Source organism: Pelophylax lessonae (genome assembly GCF_965119305.1).
Source record: "Pelophylax lessonae genome assembly, chromosome: 1".
NCBI lineage: Eukaryota > Metazoa > Chordata > Amphibia > Anura > Ranidae > Pelophylax > Pelophylax lessonae.
In genome coordinates, this window is record NC_138768.1 from 451,478,201 (window position 1) to 451,499,489 (window position 21,289).

Below are 21,289 nucleotides of genomic sequence, written 5' to 3' on the forward strand. Positions count from 1 at the left end.
CACAGTAGCTGGGCAATGACAGCTCTGAGCCCAGAAAAGATGAAATGCTCTTATTTTTCAGGTTGTTTCATTGCAGAGGACATACAGGAAGGGACATTCCCCTGAGCTCCTCCCACTTAGCATCCTGAAGCAGTTTATTGCTGTCCCTGCTTCCCCAGAAGAATGGGAGAGCCCAGGAACTCAAGAAGGGGGTGGGGTGGCACCTTCTCTGTACCATAATAGTGATCAGGCAGCTCTATAGCCACCAGGGTCATTTTTACATTAAAGCTGATCGCAGGGTGCAAAAAATGATATCAAGCTCTCAGCTGTAGTAGGGCTTGTTTTAAACCCTTGAATTCCATGGTGTTTAGAAGTGTACATTGATAGACAAATAGTCAATGAAACATTTGTTGATATGTGCATTTGAAAGTTTGATTGAGCCCCTAAACCCCTATGACCAATTCTTTTGATTTACCGCCTACAGTATGTAAGCATGCTGGACATCTAAACATGGGTAGTAATATGGAATTGGGGCTCCCTTGATTGCATTTCTAACAGCCTCGGCTTCTCTTGGAAGTTGTTTTTGTAGTGTTTCTGTGGAAATTTGTGGCCATTTAGCCAAAAGCACATTTGTGAGGTTAGGTACTGATGTTGGACAAAAATATCTGGCTCACAGGCTTTATTACAGTTCATCCCAAAAGTGTTTAGTGGGATTGAGGCCAGGGCTCTGTACAAGCCTCTTGAGTTCCCCTGCACCAAACTCTTCCAAACCATGTCTTTTATTGAGCTTCCTTTCTGCACAGGGGTTGTAACAGAAAAGGACCTTCTCCCAACTACGGCCATAAGGTTGGAAGAGCACAAATATCTAAAATGTCTTTGTACAATATGCTGTTAACATTAACAGTACCCTTCAATAGAAGCATTGGAACTCAATTATTTGGAGGTATCTACATACTTTTGACTTTAGTGTAGTTAAAAACCTAGATATCTTTTTTGGGCTCATAGTAAATCATAAAATGAATGACTTTGAAACTGTCCCTGGACCACATTTTTAGGTGCTGACACATTCTAAAGGGTCGACACTGCTTCTTCTAAGCCTTTTCTTTTGACAGCAACACGGTGCATGGCTGCTGCATCATTGGATTACATAAGCTAGAGATACAATACTCCTGGTTTTCCTTGTTATGGCAAACAGAAGTCAGTAATACAGGTTTTTTTCCCCCACTAAAGGCACAAAACTTTGAGGGCATTTCTTCCAAAGGATAGATCTATAAAGGGATTGCATTGTTTAAAGATTTTTTAAAGAGTAACTCCACTTCTGTTAAGAAGAAAAACATTTCCCTTTTGGGTGATGTGTGTACATTGCAAGGATTTTAACAAACTTTGTTGCAGAGTTCTACCTTTTTGTTTTTCCTGAAGAAATAGCTGTTTGACTGTATCCATGTGCAGAGTGAATCTGTATGGGAGTAATCTTTTAATTGGCAATCAGTTGCTGAACTTGCAGGGATCTTAAGCAGGAAAGGGGGAAGGTCGTATTTCCCTTCGGGAGTATCCTGCTAAAAATGACATTTTTGTTGTAGGGGATGCCCAAAGTCTGACTTGTATCTTGGTGCAGACTTTTGGGAAATTCCGTAATCATCTGTGTACAGAACTTCTCCAGGTAGCCATATTGCATTGCAATTTACCAAAAATAAGAGTGCTGTAGTGTCAGGGATAACACATGCAGGCATCCAGCAAGGGATCAGATCAATTGGCTGCACTAAGTAATCAGGACACAAACGAATAAGCTGCAAATACATTTAATAAGCAAGTGACATGTTCCAAATAGCAACACCAGTGGACAAAAACAAGTAACAAAATATAAATGTAACAGCAACCCCAATAGAACCTAACAAACTATATACAAAGGGATGGAGCAAACAATAGCAGGACAGGACAGGGACAGAAGACAAGGAAAGCAAGGAGCCAGGTACAGGAAGCAGGATGCAGGGAACAGGACTCAGGATCAGAATACAGGTTTCAGGATGCAGGTTACAGGATCAGGCTCAGACAGGGACACAGCTAGCAGAGAAAATACTGAAGCGGTGAGCCTCAGTGAAGGGCGGGCTTATATTCCCTCAGCAGTCCTCCTCAGGTGCAGCTTAATTAAAAGTACAGTCCAGCTGCTGGGAGACACCCGCTGGTGGGCCCTGGAACTGCGCCCCTCAGTTCCAGGAACAACAGTGCCACCAGCAGGTGACCCACGTAATGACACTGATCCTGACAGTTCCCCCCCCCCTTTAAGGAGTGGCCTCCAGACGCTCCATTGAGCTTCTACTCCGAAAGTCCAAAAAGGTCTCCCCTCCATGTCTGTGGGTCTTCTAGCACTCTCTAGGCCAAAGTCCTTAAACTTGCCGGAAGGCGTGCAACCAGAGTCCAGCAATTGATCATGCGCCCCACCACCAGGGTCTGGAGGCCATCTAGGCACCCCACAGGTCAAGTTCCTCATTGCAGCACACGTCCCAACACTGGAAGGATTTCTTCAAGTTATATTTAAACAAAGATTCAGAAACCTTCTGTGGGGAAAATAATTATTTGATCCCCTGCAGATTTTGTAAGTTTGCCCACTTGCAAAGAAATTAAGGGTCTATAATTGTTATCATAGGTGTATTCTAAATGATAGAGACAGAATATCAACCAAAAACCCAGGAAAAAAACACAATACAAATGTTATAAATTGAGATGCAGTTCAGTGAGTAAAATAAGTATTTGATCCCCCAGCAAAACATGACTTAATACTTGATGGAGAAACCCCTTGTTGGCAAGCACAGAGAGAAGACGTTTGTAGTTGGTTACCAGGTTTGCACACATCTCAGGAGGGGTTTTGGTCCACTCTTTTTTTACAGATCTTCTCTAAATCCTTAAGGTTTCTTTGCTGTCACTTGGCAACTCAAAGTTTCAGCTCCCTCCATAAATTTTCTATAGGATTAAGGTCTGGAGAAAGCATGGTGCTCGATCATTTTTTTTTTTCTTCAATATTTGTAATTGTCTGTTTTTTTATTTACTTTTTTTTACATTTAGCTGTCAGCGGGGAATCTGCTGACAGCTGATGAGTCATCAGTTGTTAAGGACACAGCGGCACAGCTTCCTGGACCGCTCCTTAACAACCAGCTATTTGTCAAAAAACAGCCCAGGGGTTCTCTGACCCTCAGGCTGTTTTTGACAAATACTGCATGTGATACCGCCAGCTAAACCCTGTTAGTAATTATCGCGTGCTTTTTTACTCTTGGCCCGTTTGTGAATTGGACTTAAGAGCTTTTTATGCAACATTTTTTTTAATATTTCAATAAATTTTTATTGAGAAAACAAGATTACAAAACAGAGTAATGCATTTGGAATCAACAGTGTAACAACAAACAATAAATCAGAACAATCGGTAACATTCATAAGACATTTGTCCCCTAGTACAAGAACTGAATGGGATACCATGTCAGAACATAGCTTAGTATACCCAACCACAACCAATGTGGAAGCAGATATTCAACCTGGACCAAGGTAAGGCCCTCCTGCGCACCCCTATCGGGAACCAGCTGTGCGCAGGGAGGGGAACCCCCAGGCCGGAGGCCGGAGCGAGGATGAGGTCAGGCAGGGCCCATATGGCTTCTCACTACCCGTTGAAGGTATTTTTTTTTTTTTTTTTTTTTTGAGAATTGGTCTTAATTTACCTCATGCGATAATGTATGCAAATAAGTAACATGATACCCTTATGGCGTGCGGTAAAGCTTAGTGAATTGATCCCTATATCCCTAACAGTCCTGTGGTTCCAATCATTCATAGACAAAGCAATATTACCCGGAATACCTGGAATTCTTCATTAAATTTAGTATTAATACACAGTGGTGCTGGCATATAACAGTGACTGTTCCTATTCATGTGCCACAATTTCTAACATATTCTCAGATTTTTTTCACCTGCCTTTTTCCTTGCAATATTAGAATGTATTGTCTAGAGATGGGAAGGTCTAGAAAAAAAAACGAAAAATTGGGGAAAAACTGTGCTTTTTTCTGTTTTTTTATTTTATTTAATTTTTATTTAATTTTTCTTAAGCTTTTTTTTTTTTTTTTTACATTGATGAGTAATATATCTATGATATGGTATTCAAACTATATAACATGAAGACCTTAATGAAAGATTACTGAGACTTTATGCAAAGTCTTAAATTATTGCAAGTTCTCTCAGCTGAAGACAAGCAAATTCTGTAATACAGTTCAAGTAACAATGAAATTCTCAATGCTACTAAGGGGCACTGCAGGGAAAAAGCACCAGTTTAGTTTTCTTGTGGGCTCCTTTTTGTATGTCCTACAGTTGGATGATTGTTGGGATACAGTAGATGAGAAATTTTTATGCGGGAAAGGGGTGGTTACCTGTTCTCATGTATAGTTGAAATGTTCTTAACCTATACAGTTCTTGTTATTCCATTTGTAATAAAAAAATAGAATTGTAAAAAGCGAGTTTAGTTTATTTACTGATTAAGCTGTACTTTTTTTTTTCAAGCATAATACTTTTATGTTTCACTGCATTTCACCTTTCCATTGTAACAAAATGACTTCAGTTTGTAAAACTACTCCACTTTTTAAATTTTTCAGAAAATTTCCACGTTTTCAAGAAAAATAAAACGGGGGAAAAAAACTTTTTTTCCCCATGGCTTCAAAATTTCTGGAAATTTTACATCTTTAGTATTTCCACATACCAGCACTGTGAAAACATGACCAAAACTGAAGAACGTAATGATGTTAAACAGCAATCTTTTATATGCAAAGTCAATTGTGCATGGACCCTAGTAATAACGATATGCATTCTTTTCACTTGCCTTAGCCATATTTTATGGATATATATTTACTTCAAATTATCAAAAAAATTTCAGTCTGATGCCTTGATTTTTTTTTCCCTTTTTTTTCTTTTCTTCAACTGTTTTTAGTTTTCGCGATTTTCTCCTTTTCAAGTGTTATTGACTTAATAATATGGCTAGAAGAAGATGGGCACATAAGTGGATTTATGGAGTTTTACATGAAAGAGGTAGGAATAACTGGTTTGAAAATGTCCACAGCCATTACATTTTTCTAAGGTTTCAATTTCTAAGTTTCATATTATTTTAACTGTAAAGTGTGTTATCTTTTACTTTTTTACATTTCCAAGACATCAGACAAGATGTAATGCTTTTGAAAATATTGATTTCACAAACTCTTATTTTCATTTGATTGATATCTGATTGTCAGGCCAATTGTGGTTAGGTGTAAATTAGCAATGAAAAACTGTAATTTAGTAAACAGTTACCCAGTTCTTTGTATCCTGCAATTTTATTCCAGGGGAAAGCACATTAAAACTCCCTGGACAATTTTTAGTTTTTGCCACACAAGAGGAAAAAAAAGTTTTTCCTTTTTGGTCCTCTCCTGTTATGGACAGTCGGATGAACTCACTGGATCAAAATGTTGTCCTATTAGCCTCTGGTAATTGTAACGTTGGATGTAATTAGTAGCACAAACACAGTTTAGTAGTTATTTATTGTTTTAACTATTACTACATAATGTGGTAAAACTATTTCTTGCTTAATGTGGTACTCCAGGAAAGCCACTATATTCACAGTTTAAATATATATACTTTTACTCTTTTACCTTCCAAACGCTCTGTTATTTTGGCCAGCCATTGCTTTGATTCTCACACCTTTGCGGTCAGGATGATCACTTCCCCTGCATTGGACATGGGTGATGATGCTGCCTCGTTGCCTAATGATCAAACTGGAGATAAAGAGGACATAGTAAGCCCCAGAGATGATGAGTGCAGTCTTAAGAGGTGCATGCATGACAAGACAGACTAACCAAAATTTAAATTTATTATCAAAACAGAAAACATATGCTTTTTAAAAAACTAAATATAAATGTATATGTATATTTAGCAGTTTTACACCAGTTTAATCTTTATCAAATCTTACAACAAAGAACCTAATCCTAAACTAATGGAAAAATCTTCTCCTACATGCAGCTGGTGTCCCCTTGTCCTTTGTACAGATCTTCTGTTAAAGTTAATCTACCATATGTCCATACTGGCCTTGAAATTATTAAAGCAAACTTGTCATATAAATTAAAACTCCAAGCCACACTCCCCATCATGTGAATAATTGGTACTAGAGAAAGAATAATAATCAAAATATCACCTTCTTTCTTTTTATTTATTATATTTTTTTCCTTCGAGAAGTTTCAATGGTTGAAACTTTATTTAATTGAAATGCAACGTTTCTAGGTATGGCAGATCCTTGTCTGTTTAAGCCCGTAGCTGCTATTCCTCCTTTTCCCCACTGCAAAGTCACAAGGCTGAGTGAATGGCTTCTAGCACAGCCTACAATTAACATGTAATACACCTTTTTAAACTCCGAATAATCTAAAATATTACATTCTAAAATGTTATATTCTTATTTGTGGCCACCAGATGAAGCTTTAGGTTTTTTTTTCTCCGGATTACCTGTTAAAAAAAAAAAAAACACATTGAGATTTATGCATATAAGTGAATGTGCAAAAGAGACTCCGACTCTCCCTCTGTTCATGCATATGACCTATCTCTGATTAAAGCCTTTTTTCTTTAGAAAATCTATTGTGCTCTGGAAACATTGAAAATCTGCATTAAATATTTGTAAAATAAAGATTGCATACACTACACATGGTAAAAACACCATACAAACATGGTTTTCAGCCATATCAGATTAAAATTGTTTGCCTTTAATTTAATGGTAAAATGCTTGCTATTCTAATATAGATGTACATTTCTCTTTCGTTCATTGACGGACACAGCTCCTTACCTTCTTGACCATTGGGTTATACTGCTCCCTACAGGAGTAGGACACTAGGCAGGAAAAAGCCTGACTACGCCTATGGGGCAGTCACTTGCAGTGGGGTATACTCCCATTCTCAGCTATAGGCACTCAGTTTTTTTTCTGCCTAGTCAGGAGTAAGGACCTAGTTCCTTGCTGGGATCTTCGGTCCCGGCAATTTCTTTCCTAAGAAATTTAACTTTTTCCTATCTTTTGCTATTTTGTTCCTGTGAGAATCTACAATCAACTGCCGGAATGGGCGATGGACTCGATAAACTAGATCCAGAGGGTCCCCCAAGTCTGCCCAGCAAGCGTGCGCAGGCCTCAGCTCCACGCTAGGTCAGCAGCGAAAATAGCCACACAGGACGGGGGCTGGCCTGCAGATGAAATGTCATGCGAGGTCGAGGCCTGAGTTGCAGTGTTCCTCCTGGCCGACAGCCCCCCATTCCGATGGAGCGGTGGTCTGTCAGGAAAGCTGCCCGCCCTGTACCTGGTATGGTAGGTAGCTGTCTCCCCTCTACCCCTGAAGGATTTTGAGTGGATGTGGGCCCCTCCCTGGGACGCTGGCATCCCCTGGTTTCCCCCCCCCCCCCATCCCCACAGCCCCTCTAAAATTTGGCGGTCACTGTGGGTCTTCTGCCCCCTGGCTTTTGCCACATGCTCTTAAGGGGGGCTTGTTGGGGTAGCTGCTGACCAGGTTTTTTCCTGGTGCGCAACGGGGGGTTGAGCAGGATTCCTTGCCACCCTGGGGGTTAATGACTAGGGCAGGGATGTCCTATGGGCTCCCTGCTGCTGTTGTTGGGCTGGGGGAGCGGATAGTCTAGCCTCCAAAGGCCTGCGACTCACGTGGCCGGATCCGGCCAAAAATTTAGGCCGCAGCTTTGCAGCCTACTGGTCGGGAGCTATGTGGGGCAGCCTTGGTGAGGGTGGCTGAAGCCACTACCCTCCGTTTGGGCATCCGTCCTCCCCTCCGCTGCCGCTGGGTGGTCGGCTCCGCCGGGGCTTGCACTTGGCGTCCATAAAAATTTACTACTACTATGCGGCTAAGTCAGGCGCCTCTGTGGGGGGGGGGGGGAGAGGGGGCAGTGGGGTTAGCTGAAGCCCCTGTTCTTCCTTTGGATAGAATCTGTGCAGCTTGGCCTCCACAAAAAAATTCAGTCCGCGGCTTGCGGCCTACTACGCCATACGGCCAGCTTGGCACCTCCCATGGAAGGGGTGGCGCTGTGGGGGCGGTTTATTTTTTGATGGCAACCTTGCGCATCTGTGTCACAGTGTGTGGCCCCCTTTTTAAGGGGGCTATTTCCTGTTATGTGGGCCTCTGTGGATGGACTCGGAGGGTGACCTCCTTGTTTTTTTTGGGGGGTCCAGTAGGTGGTCCATTCGTGGGCCCTTGGTCGGCGTTCCCTTTGCGGTATCGCAGTCGGCGGCCCTCCCCTGATTGTTTGTTTTGTATATGTGCATGAAACCTTGAACCTGAAGGATGCGGCTGATTCTGCATTGGAGGCGTCGGTCCCTTTTGGCACCCACATGCCCTCGACAAGACAAGGGATGAAAGCCCTTCAGGGCCTTCACCGGAGGTTCCAAGTAGACCTGGTCTGGCAAGCCACGAACGGCCTCTTCCAGACCTGCAGACAAGACTTCCTCTGCATGAAGGGGCACCCTCTCCCGTATCTGGGGTGGGGGGACGTCTGCGCTGGTTTCTGGACCCGTGGACCTCCCTGGTTTAGGATTAGTGGGTCCACAAAGTAATTCGGTCTGGCTATAGATTGAGTTTCGGTCTTATCCTCCGGAAAGGTTCTTTCCCTCCCACCTGCACTTGTCCCCAGACCGCTTACAGGGTCTCTTTAGGGCTGTGCAAGACTTGTTACTTCAAGGGGTGATTGTCCCGGGCCCGACTTCGGAACATTTTCGGGGGTTTTACTCAAACCTCTTTACAGTTTCTAGGAAGGAAGGCAAGGCACGTCCAATCCTGGACCTCAATGTGCTAAACTGCTTTGTGCGGGTAGAGAAGTTCAGAATGGGGTCCATTCGCACGGTAGTGGTGTCCCTACATCAGGGGATTTTCTCGCTTCTCTCGACCTCAAGGACGCTTACCTTCTTATTCCAATACCAATATGTGCCAGACACCAGAGCTTCCTCCGCCTTGCCGTGGACGAGGAACATTATCAGTTTGTTGCGTTAACCTTTGGTCTTGCCTCCGCTCCTTGGGTCTTCACAAACGTGTTGGCCCAGTGCTAGCATTGTTGTGTCAGCGGGGGGATGGCAGTACTGGGGTACCTGGACGATCTTTTGTGAGGGGAGTCTTCCAACTGCTTTGATGGACAACTTGGAGATCACTCGGCAAAATCTGCTCTGGTTCCGTCCACCAAGTTGGACTATACGGGTCTGAATCTGGACTCGGCCTCAACCAGAGTGTTCCTTCCTCTGGACATAACTCCAGGAACTTCAGGATGCAATTCAGCTTCTGTTGTACAGCAGACAGTCATATCTCAGGACCTGCATGTGGGTGCTGGGCCTGATGGTTTCTACCTTCGGGGGTGGTTACGTTTGCACAGTTCCACATAAGATCACTGGGGAAAAAAATAGATATTTTGTCAAATGGGACAAGGATCCACAGTCTCTAGACAATCCTGATCCTGTTGAGCTGGGTATGAGAGGGTCCCTGAGATGGTGGCTTCGTTCTCGGGTACTTTGACAGTGCAAATCTTTCCTTCCCCTGTACTGGACAGTGGTCACCATGAATGTCAGCCTGTCCGGGTGGGGAGGCGTCCTGGGCACAGATTGTGCTCAGGGGGTCTGGACTCTGGAAGAGTTCGAACTGCCGATCAACGTACTGGAACTCTGAGCGATCAGACCTTGTTTGGATCATTGGACAAATCCTCTTCAGGGGTGTCTTACTGATTCAATCGGACAATGCCACAGCTGTGGCCTATGTCAATCACCAAGGAGGCACAAGAAGTGTCCTGGCAGCTCGGGAAGTAGCCGTAATTCAAAGGTGGGCAGAATGCTTCGTTCCAGCCCTCTCTGCTGTACACATTCCAGGGGTGGAAAATTGGCAGGTGGATTACCTCAGTCGACAGGCTTTGAACCAAGGGGAAGGGTCACTTCTTCATCCGGAGGAGTTTCATCAGTTGTCTCTGGTGGGGTACTACAGAGATGGACCTGTTGGCCTGTCCCCTCAACAGGAAGGTACAGAGGTTTGTGGCATGGTCTCTGGATCCTCTGGCCGTCGCCACAGTCGCACTATTGGCTCCTTGTGGTCAGTATCGTCTGATTTACGCCTCCCCCCCTCAACCTCTGCCAGGACTCCTATGCAGGATAGAGGCACAAGGTATTCCAGTCTTTCTAGTGACTTCAGACTGGCCTCGCCGGTCTTGGTCTGCTGATCTGGTACGGCTGGTCGCCGATGTTTCTTGGAGACTTCCGCTCAGGGAAGATCTGCTGTCCCAAGGACCAATCTTCCATCCTGCTTTACAGTCGCTGGCTTTAATGGCTTGGCTGTTGAAAGCCAGCTGCTGAAGGATGAAGGCTTGTCTGAATTGGTGATTCCTACGATGTTAAAGGCTAGAAAATCTACCTCCTAGGAAGATCTAACATAATGTAATTGGAAGATGTACATTGCGTGGTGTGAGTCTCTTGGGGTTCATCCTTGCTCCTTTTCACTGGTTTGGATCTTGGTTTTCCTCCAACAGGGGTTGAGCAGCACCTGGCCTTGAGTACCCTTTTTAAGGTCCAGGTTTATACCTTAGCGGTTTTCTTTCAACGTCCATTGGCCACACATTCCTTGGTGCATACTTTTCTCCAGGGAGTTTGACACTTGGTTCCTCCAGTGCAGTCTCCGTTGCCGCTGTGGGACCTCAGTTTGGTACAGTCAGTTCTCAGGAAACCTCCCTTGGAAAATATTCGGGAGGTTCCCCTGCCTCCCTTGCCTCAGAAGGTGGCATTTTGGGTGGCTATTACTTCTGTGCGCAGGGTGTCGGAACTGGCAGCCTTGTCTTGTCATGCACCTTACTTGGTTCACAGAGATAAGGTGGTTCTTCGCCCCTGTCCGTCGTTCCTTCCAAAGGTCGTCACTGCTTTCAATTTGAATGAAGACATCGTGTTGCCTTCCCTTTTGTGCTAGACCTGAACATCCTAAGGAAATTGCCTTGCATTTCCTGGATGGGGTTCAGGCACTTAGTGTACCTGGCAGCTACGGAGTCTTTTAGGAAGTCAGACTCACTAATTGTACTCACGGACGGACCTTGGAAACAGTTGTCCCTTCTGCTGCAACCATTTCCAGATGGTTAGGACAGACAGTAATTCAGGCCTATTCAATTAATGGTCAGATTCCTCCTTTCCTTGTTAAAGTGCACTCTACTAGGGTGCTTAGTGCTTCCTGGGCCTTCCGTCATGAAGCGTCACTGATGCAGGTTGGCAAGGCGGCCACCTGGAAGTGGATGTGTTGGCATCTGCGGATACTTCTTTTACCTGCAAGGTTTTACAGGCTGCTGTTTAGAGGACCTGGTCCACTTTTAAGGGTGTATTGTTTTTTTTCAGGTGAGATCCAGTTATTATTGTTGAGCTCCATGTTACCTGGTTGGCTACGATTAGCCTTGGGAATTTTTTCTTGCTGTTCCCACCCCTCATGTTTGACACTGCTTTGGGACGTCCAATAGGTGAAGAAGATAAGGAGCTGTGTCTGCCAATGAATGAAAGAGGAAATGTGATTTTTGACCTACCGTAATATCCACTTCTCTGATGTTCATTGACGAACACAGCACCGACCCCCTATGTGGAGTTGGCTTTCTTCTGACACTGCTTGTAGCAAAACTGAGTGCCTAAAGCTGAGAGTAGGAGTATGCCCCCTGGGACTGGCCCATAGGTGTAGTCAAGCTTTTTCCTGCCTAGTGTCCTACTCCTGTAGGGGGCAGTATAACCCAGTGGTCAAGACGAAAAGGAGCTGTCCCCGTCAGTGAACATCAGAGTAATGGATTTTACAGTAAGTCAAAAATCCCATTTTTTTGCATTGCAAAACTACCTTTCCAACGCCGAAAAGCCACCTCACAAAAAAATGAATAATGTCCTTGTGATGGACATGTTGGTAGCAAGGTCCCATTCTCTCCTTTTGCATTTTAATGTATTATGTTTTGACACATTTTAAAATGCATGTGTTTTAAAGGTCTTAGAGTATATTTATTTTATTCCTGCAGGGGGAGCCATACCTACGCACTGCACATGGAATGCTCATCTGTCTGTGGGATGGGACAGTACATTACCTGCTCTACTTGTTTATGCTAGCTGCAATCTCTCGTGGGTAAGAAAATATTGCTATGCTTTTGAATGACTCAAACAGCAGTACTGATAAGGATACAATCTTTGTTGAATTCCAGGCATTGAAAATTTTTGCATAGTTACGTTGATCCATCTTGGATCAGTGCAACTATATATTTACTATACCTGGCCAATGCCCCTGGAAGCTAAAAACCACTGTAGTAAACTCAGTCACCTCCACTTGCCTCCGGGTCCTGTCTGGAGTGGCCGGTCTAATGCATTGTGAACACAAAAGGTCTGCTGCTCAGCATTGGTGCCATTCAGTGAATTCTTTGCATGTACTGAATGAATGCAAAGCGTTCTTCATTGGGCAAGGTGGAGAGCGTGACCTCACCACCCAATGTAACTATGTAAAAATATACCATACCTAAAGTTCTTCTTTAAAACAAAACTTTCCTCCCATAGTAGTGTTTTTTTTGTTTTTTTTTTTAGTAGCAAGCCTGACTTTAGTTGTGGCTGCAAAAATATAGGGCTCACTAACCCCCATCCTGCCTCCTGAATCTCTGTATTTGTCACCCAAGGTTATGGGTAGGGTTGAGCTTTGGATTCAGATGGAACATGAGTAGATTGAGATGAACCTAACTCGTATGTGTTTTGGGAAATCAATGAATTAATGCGGCCATTCTTCACTATAGCAACTAGTTACCAATAATGCACTTCCTGGCCTTTGAACTGTGTTCAAGTGGCTTAGAACAGCCAATAATGATGTCCAATCCCCTCACTATAGTCCAGGTTATCCACATCCTTTTGTCAGAATGTATTGAAGACCTGGAGTGCTAAATTACACTTAATTTCAGTGTGATATGCTACATATATTCGTGTGTATCGTGTGTACCCCCCATATTCACTGTGTTTTACTGGTATAGATTAGCTTGAATTGCACTATGGTGCACTTCATACTTTTATGTACCCCCCTCTGTTTTTACAATGCTCTAACAGCCCTTTCTGGGACTACTTTAAATGTTTCAACAACTACTTCAGTTGCTCTTTAGCTGCTGTGCTTCAGTGTGTATGTGTGTATTACATTTAAGTTACATTTTATTACAATTAAAGCTGCCTGCCAACTGTGTGATATGTGATACTGCCAAACACTTGAACTCGACATTGTCAATGCTGCAGCCGCTGAACCAGCAGTAGTGTGCCATCAACAATGTTCTGTGTGAGTTGAGGATGAGAGCAGGCTCTAGAAAGCTGGGGTTCTTTTCACAACGTAAGTGGCTCCTGTCTCTGGACACATGTACCATCTTGTCACCACTTGTAGACACGACCAGAATGCTGCAGTGAAAATAATAAAAAAACATGACCCTTCTGGTGTTCCTGTTGGAGAACACACTGCATGATGTCATGGACTGGGTAATGGATGCACCACACCAGGAGGAAGGGGCGGACTTCTGCTGTCCCAGGGCCAGTAACATGCTTTGCTTACTGCCTCCAAGAGGAATCCGTTGATAATGTTTCATTTCTTCCAAAACCCTGGGAATTGTTATTTGATGGAATGAGATAGTTGAGGATACTGTTGTCCCCAGCAACATCGAGAAATCGAGGTCTTCCGTTGCAGGCAATTTGTAGAATATAGATTCATTCATGCTGAAATACCTGCCAAGAACCCCAGGATTGAGACAATGAAACAGATGGAGTATTACTGAGTGGCCACCCTTTTGGATACCCTATTCAAGGGGAAAAAATCAGATCTCATGATACAGTCCCAGATGGAGAAAATACACCATTTAGCTAAAGTCCTGCTGAAGAACCTCTTGGCAGCATTTTCCCCCGTCATGCCGAACGTGCCTCCAATTCTCAGATCATTATGAAAGAGTAGTAGTGGCTGCCTAAACTATGCTTTTTTTTTTTTTTTTCCAACCACAGAGGACAGGCTTGGTAGCCAGGTGTAATGCTTAAACCATATGATTGCAAGCTAATTGAATTCCAGGGTGGATATGAACACTATTCGAAGTGATGACCCTATGAACTATTGGGTGCTTATGCTGGATCACTGTCCTGCGCTTTCATAAGATGTTCTAGAGCTTCTGGCTTGCCATGCAGCCAGTGTGCTTTTTAAGTATGCTTTCTGCTCAGCAGGTAGTTTTCAAAAAGAAGATGAATTGCCCTGTGCCTTGACACTATGGACCAGCTCATTTTATAAAAATAAACCAGTGCTAGGCCAGAAATGATTACAAAACAGTTAAGTAAAAGGCAATCCTGGTGGATTTATGAAACTACGGTGTTGACCCCAGGTGGTTTGAATATTGAATTTGATCTTAACTTTTTGGTAGCTTATATTAAGATATTGTTTAGAAAATCACTGCACTATTAAATTAGAGATTGACTGTACAATACTTGTGGATATTGTCTGTGAAATAATACTCTTTTTAGTTTAACCACTTGACGACCGCCCACCGCAGATTTACTGCGGTAGGCGGCCGCTCCTGGGCAAACTGACGTCGCTCGCTCAGGAGACTCTAGGGGGCGAGCTCGCGCCACCAGTGCTCGTCAGCCGGGGAGCCAGTGCATGTGACAGGCGGCTCTGATGGCCACAGAGCCGCCTGTCATTTTCCCTGAAGACAGGTCAATTTCCCTGAACACAGCCGCCTGTCATTTTCCCTGAAGTGATCCGAGGCTAAGTGATCCTGCTATATAGGATCACATGTCTCTGTGATGATCTCACAAGCCCAACTCCCCCACAGTTACAATCACTCCCCTAGGCTTACATTTAATCCCTTGATCACTAATACAATTAACCCCTTCTCTGCCAATGGCATTATTATAGTAACAGTGCATATTTTTAGCACTGATTACTGTAGTAATGTCACTGGTACCCCCAAAAGTTTCAAAAATGTCAGTTAGGGGTCCGATCTGTCCGCCGCAATGTCGCAGTCCCACAAAAAATTGCAGATCGCCGCCATTACTAGTAAAAAAAAAAAAAAACAATAAAAATGACATAAATCTTTCCCGTTAGCAGATGCAATAACTTTTGTGTAAACCAATCAAAATACGCTTATTGGGATTTATTTTACCAAAAATATGTAGCAGAAAACAAATTGGCCTAAAATGTTAAATTTGGATTTTTACATTTTTTTTTTTTTTAGGAATGTTATATAGCAGAATGTGAAAAAATGTTTTTTTTTTTTTTTTCAAATGTCGCTCTTTTTTTGTTTATAGCGCAAAAAATAATCGCACAGTGTCGCAATTGTCCGTTAAAATAACACAGTTCCGAATCGCAAAATAGGGCCTGGTCATTAAGCAGTAAAATCCTCCGGGGCTAAAGTGGTTAAATTGCTTAATTAAACATGCCTCATCTTTCCCTCTTAACCACTTTAAAACCGGAAGGATTTGCCCCCTTAATGACAAGGCCACTTTTTTCAACTTGGCACTGCGTGACTTTAACTGATTTTAACTGACAATTGCACGGTCGTGCGACGCTCTACCCAAACAAAAATTTACATCCTTTTTTCCCATAAATAGAGCTTTCTTTTAGTGGTATTTGATCACCTGTGCAAATTTTTTATTTTTTGCGCTATACACAAAAAAGAACGACAATTCTGAAAAAAACATCAATATTTTTCACATTCTGCTATATAACATTCCCCAAAAAAAAAATTTAAAAATCAAATTTTTTTAACATTTTAGGCCAATTTTGTTTTCTGCTACATATTTTTGGGAAAAAAAATTGCATTTTGATTGGTTTGCGCAAAAGTTATTGCGTCTATTAACTACGGGAAAGATTTATATGTCATTTTTATTGTGTTTTTTTTTTTTTTTTTTTACTAGTAACGGCGGCGATCTGCGTTTTTTTTTTTGCAGGACTGCGACATTGCGGTGGACAGATCGGACCCCTGACTGACATTTTTGACACTTTTGGGGGGGGGGGGACCAGCGACATTACTACAGTAATCAGTGCTAAAAATAGGCACTGTTACTGTAATAATGACACTGGCAGGGAAGGGGTTAACATTGTGGGTGATCAAGGGGTTAAATGTGAGCCTAGGGGAGTGATTCTAACTGTGGGGGGGCGTGGCTTGTGAAATGATCATAGAGACCAGTTTTCCTATATAGAAAGATCACAGGGGCTCTATGATCATTCCAGGGAGAAGCTGACCGTTCTTCTCTCTCGGCAGGGAACGATCGCGGGTGTCGGGCAGCAATTGGAGCCGCCTGCCCGCTGCATCGGCTCCCCCGCTGACAAGCCCACTAGCCTCCTGCTCGCGACCGGCGTACAGTTACGGCGGTATGCGCAGGTGCGGCTGCCTGCCGCAGTACATCTGCAGTGGGCGGTCGTAAAGTGGGTAAATTGCAATCTAATACGGCTGCTTATTTACTGTCAATCAACTGTACAATGTTTTTGGTTATTGTCTATGAAATAGTACACTCTATTTTTTTTTTCTTGGTTCAGAAAGGATTGGTGTGTTTCCCATGTCACCATTGAAATTTAACAAATGGGAGGGCCCTCTCCCCACTGTATTTTTATTTTTTTTGTCATTGATACATATTCACCATTTCAATGCCCAGCTTATCATGCCCTTTGTTTAACAATTTCTCACTTATTAGCCTTGAAAATGGCCTTAATTGATTATCCAGATTCGCCCCCTTAAATAAACTTCAGTGGGATACAGATTTCCCAATATTCAGACTTAACAATGGGTTTGACGAATGCCCTGCAAATTGAATTTACTCACATTTGCTGATCCCTAGGTATGGATAGCCTAATTATGCAAAAAAGATATAGGAGTGGTGAGCAAGCTCTCAGCTTTTGTCAAAAAATCAAGAGTTGCATAGTGGAGCTTTCCCTTGGTACAGAGGACCATTTTACAGTGTAAACCCTAACAATTAACTCATCTGCTCCCTTTTGTCTGCTAAATAAAACATTGTTATATCTGTTCAATAAGTGCAAAACAAAACAAAATAAAAAAATATTTCATTCTGTCAGAAATCTTGTAATCTGATAATGTCCTTCATTCTTATTAGTCTGAGGACTACAGAACCCTTTCTCCTTATAATATGGAGAACAGGAGAGGGGAAGGTGTTTGTAGTCCAAATCGGAGCAGCTTAGGGTTTCTTCATAGATACAGATTGGACTCTTCCTTTATAGGATTTGCACAAAATAAGGGTATGTTTTGTGGTCTTGCAGTGTCTACCTGCCAGAAATGAAAAAAATAGGCACAACATACAAAACTTCTCTGTAAACATCTGCACACAAATTAAGTTAGAAAATTGACCTGCTTTGATGGTTCTTTAGCATCAGTAAGCATACATATGGACATCATACTAAAATGTATTACTACAATTTGACAGTCTTTAAACAGTCAGACGCATTGATTGTCATATTTCTAATGTGATGATTCAGCTAAATGAAGAAGATATTTCTGGTTTTCCCTTTTGTAGGACAAACTACAAAGCCGTTGGCCTTTTTTGGTTGGGTTCTCTACTCATGAGCATGCTGGTGTTTCTGCCTGGGAATGTAATTGGTAAGACACCTCTATCACTTGTCAGACCTTTCTACAATAATGGGTTAAGCATCCAGGGGATGTATCAGTTAAATAATATATACATGCCTATGCGAAAATATCTGTTTAGCTGTCTCTCTCCTGTTGGTTAATGATTGAAAAAAATAATGCACATTCATCTTAACATTTATTATATTCACGCTGTGCAGGGATTACATTAAATAATTTAAGTACCTGTAGAAATATTACATGTTCCTTCTAGGTTGAGATTCTGATCTGTTTGATGCCATATGCAGTGCACATGTGATAAGGCATGGATGTAGCACACACATGATCCTTTTGCAGTGCCGTTTGCTCTTGCAGGCCCTGTCTTGCAATTGGCCATATCCACCTTATCTCTTGCCCAGATTATGGCTAACTGGACTAGAGAAATTAATAGGAAGCTTTCTACTGATATAGATAATACTAACCTTTTTTCGAGATTACAGCGATTGTGGTCGATAAATTAATGATGGATAACCTGAGTATGGAAAAGGTTGGTGTGGTGTGCCAGAACCGACGTAAGGGTGTAGGCCTGTAAATAAAGAGGGCAAAAAAGGAAGCAAAAGAACACACTTTATTCAACAAACAATTCATGTCACAAGCCTACTGAAAGCCAATCTCAACTCCTTCTCCGGGTGAGGAATGTATATTTGAAAAGCGTCAGATTCCCACCGACCAAGCCTTTTGATGATGTGGCCTGGCGTGTTGTTGCCGGAGGCAGCTGACGCTGCGCCTATCCTAAAGGAGTGACCTGAGTGAGAGGCGGGGTCCCAACCTAGTCTGATACACAGAGTGTGGATGTAAAACACAAACTTAGGCGTGGTAAGGGGTTGCCCAGCAACGAGAATAGTGGTGTGTGGCTGGGAGAGCTCCTGGATTGAGCCACGTAAATGTCCAGGACCTTGACAGGGCACCAATTATTCCCCCTGGCGATGGCTACAAGGGGATGGACAAAGGGTGTCTCACCTGCCTGTTTTTTGAACACCGAAGTGTCAGGACATATTGATCCCCAAGTTTCACCAAATCCCGTTTGAGGAGGCAAGAGCGACCCTCTGATAGAGAAGCCACCGTGAACTCTCCGGGTCTGAGAAAACCATAAAAGGCCAGGTACATGGCGGCTTTGATGACTAAATTAGTGATGGGTTCAAAAGGGACGGTGTCTAATAAATCGGAGAGAGCCCGGAATTTTTCCCCTTCTATTGGCAGCCGCTTAACCGGGGTGTGGCGATCCATTTTGCCAATACCCTTTAAAAGGTTTTTTATCGGATAAGCTCCGAGAAAGGGAGACAAGTTTGGCTGGTACGTCAGGACATGATGTTGTACGCCAGACAGATACAGCTTGATGGTACTGGCAGACAGTTTGAGCTGGAGGTGGCAAAAAGCTGCGAAGGCGACCATCGTCTGGACTGAGTGGTCGTGCATACCAAACTCTGCTGAGAACCTCCGGAAGATGGACATGGCTCTGTCATAAGCCCTCCTGGTGTTCGACGACAGGGCCATCCGGGCCAATTCACGACCATGTGCCAAAATCCGGGCTAGTCCAGGACTAATTCTTTGAACTCCGGGGTCCGAGTGGGGCATCTGTCGGCTGTCGGGTGGAGGCTGAAGAACACCTGTAATTTAGACCGGGAAAGAGCATCAGCAGCTGAGTTGGAGTGGCCTGGGATGTGCTCACAGAAAAGAAAAAACCGGAAGGTGGCTGCCAACAATGTCAGCCTGCGAACCAGCCTCATGATAGTCAGGGATGAAGACCGGCCCTTGTTAATGATGTCGCAGGCTGCCCTATTGTCACTGAAACACTTGACTGCCATCCCTGACCAGCACTTACCCCAAGTGAAAGCTGCCGCCACTATAGGATAGATCTCAAACAAAGCCGAGGTCTCGCAGAAAGCGGGTAAGGAAAGTGACTCAGCCGGCCAATGATCCCTGAACCACGAGTTCCCATAGATGGCTGCGAACCCAGTATTAGCGGCTGCATCCGTCCAGAAAACAGGGGATTGGGTGGAGATAGGTGGAATAAACATGGATATGCCATTCCAATTCTCCAGGAATTCCACCCACATGGCCAGGTCCGCCCTGACTAGGGGAAGTGAGTGACAACGCCCTCCGGAAGACCTGGCAATAAACACAGCAACCGGGAAATAAAGGATCTGCCCTGGGGAATGATGCGCATGGCAAAATTCAAAGACCCTATTAATGACTGCAGATCTTTCCTCGAGAAGGTCCCCAATTCAAGGAACCTGCCTACCACCTTGCGAATGCGCCTAAGCTTGTCCTCGGGAAGGCTGGATTGCATTGAGACAGAATCCAAGGTGATACCCAAAAAATCTAACCTGGTGACAGGACCAATCGTCTTGCCTGGTGACAGAGGGACCCCTAGGGTTGAAAACAAGGCCATGGTGCTCCTCAAACTGACGGGGCTGCAGTTGCCATGTTCAACCAATAAAAAGTCATCCAAGTAATGCAAAGCCGTGGGGCACCTGGTGATGTTAAGAAGAAGCCAGCAGAGCGTCTCTGCGAAGGTATCAAAAATCCTTGGACTACTGTTGGACCCAAACGTGAGTCTAATGGCAAAATAATATTCCCCTCTCCACTTAACACCGTGAACATGCCATAAAGAGGGGTGAATGGGCAACAGCTTGAAGGCGTTGGCTATGTCTGTCTTACTGAGCCATGCAGCCCTACCTGCCCCCAAAATGGCTTGGATGGCGTTGTCCACCGTGGTATAGTGGAGAGAGAACTCAGCTGAAGGGATAAGGGAATTCAGGCTAGGGTTAGCAAAAGAATGAGGAGCCGACATGTCAATGATTAAATGCTTTTTATTTGAGTATTTACTGATGGCGATACCAATGGGGTTTGTACGCCAGGAGGTGAAGGGGGGGGGGGTAGTTTAAGGGGCCTAACATGAAACCTTCCTGAACTTCCTTCCTGAGCAGAAGATCCACAGACTGCGGATCCTCCCTGGCAGACAGCAGGTTGGGACATTCCAGTGACCCTACGAGTAGAGACACCAACCCCGTGTGGAACCCCCCCCGAGAACCCCTGAACCAAATACTCAACCAGGTGCGGAGATGGGTGAGACTGTAAGTAAAAGACCAGCACATCAATCTTGACTCCGGTTAGTCATTGCTTCGGATTAAGCCTTGACGGACACATGGACTTAGTATGAGCCCTGAAGCAAATCGAGCATACGTGGAGCAACCTGCAAGCACTAAAACTGCAGGCCCCCCCGTTGAAATTATTGCAGACCTGGGCCTTGCCTAAATAAACGATCGGGCGACCCAGTTCATCTCTGAGGCCACTCTGTTCTGGTCTGCCAGCCCCCCCCCCAAGACCCCGGACGTGGAGGGCTCGACCTCCATGGGGCAAAGGTTGGCAGAGTGCAAGGTGGAGGATCATGTGGTGCAAGAGGGTGGCACCAAGCCTGCAAAGTGCCTACAGAAAAGCTCAGTGTCCAAGAGGCTCCAATCGGACCGCACATTAAATTGTGCCAAGGTTGCCGCTGCTTTGGCTGAAACCGATTTATGGAAATCAAAAAACGTAAACCCCCGTACTTGTGGCCCAGATCAACAACCTTATGGAGATAGAGATCCAACTCCTCCTGTCGATGTGAGTATACAGAACATAACACATCCCTGTAAATCCCGAAGGCCAGGACAAACTCCGGAATGGT

At 43.9% G+C, this 21,289-nt stretch overlaps 1 protein-coding gene across 1 annotated transcript in view; it reads left to right on the top strand.

Annotated features, from left to right (window-relative positions):
* TM6SF2 (transmembrane 6 superfamily member 2) overlaps positions 1-21,289 on the top strand; it is a 92,404-nt gene that overhangs the window by 31,764 nt on the left and 39,351 nt on the right. The window contains exons 3-5 of the mRNA XM_082268200.1: positions 4,937-5,034; positions 12,013-12,116; positions 17,513-17,595. Of these exons, the coding sequence (XP_082124326.1) occupies positions 4,937-5,034; positions 12,013-12,116; positions 17,513-17,595 (285 nt within the window). The remainder of the gene's footprint in view (positions 1-4,936; positions 5,035-12,012; positions 12,117-17,512; positions 17,596-21,289) is intronic.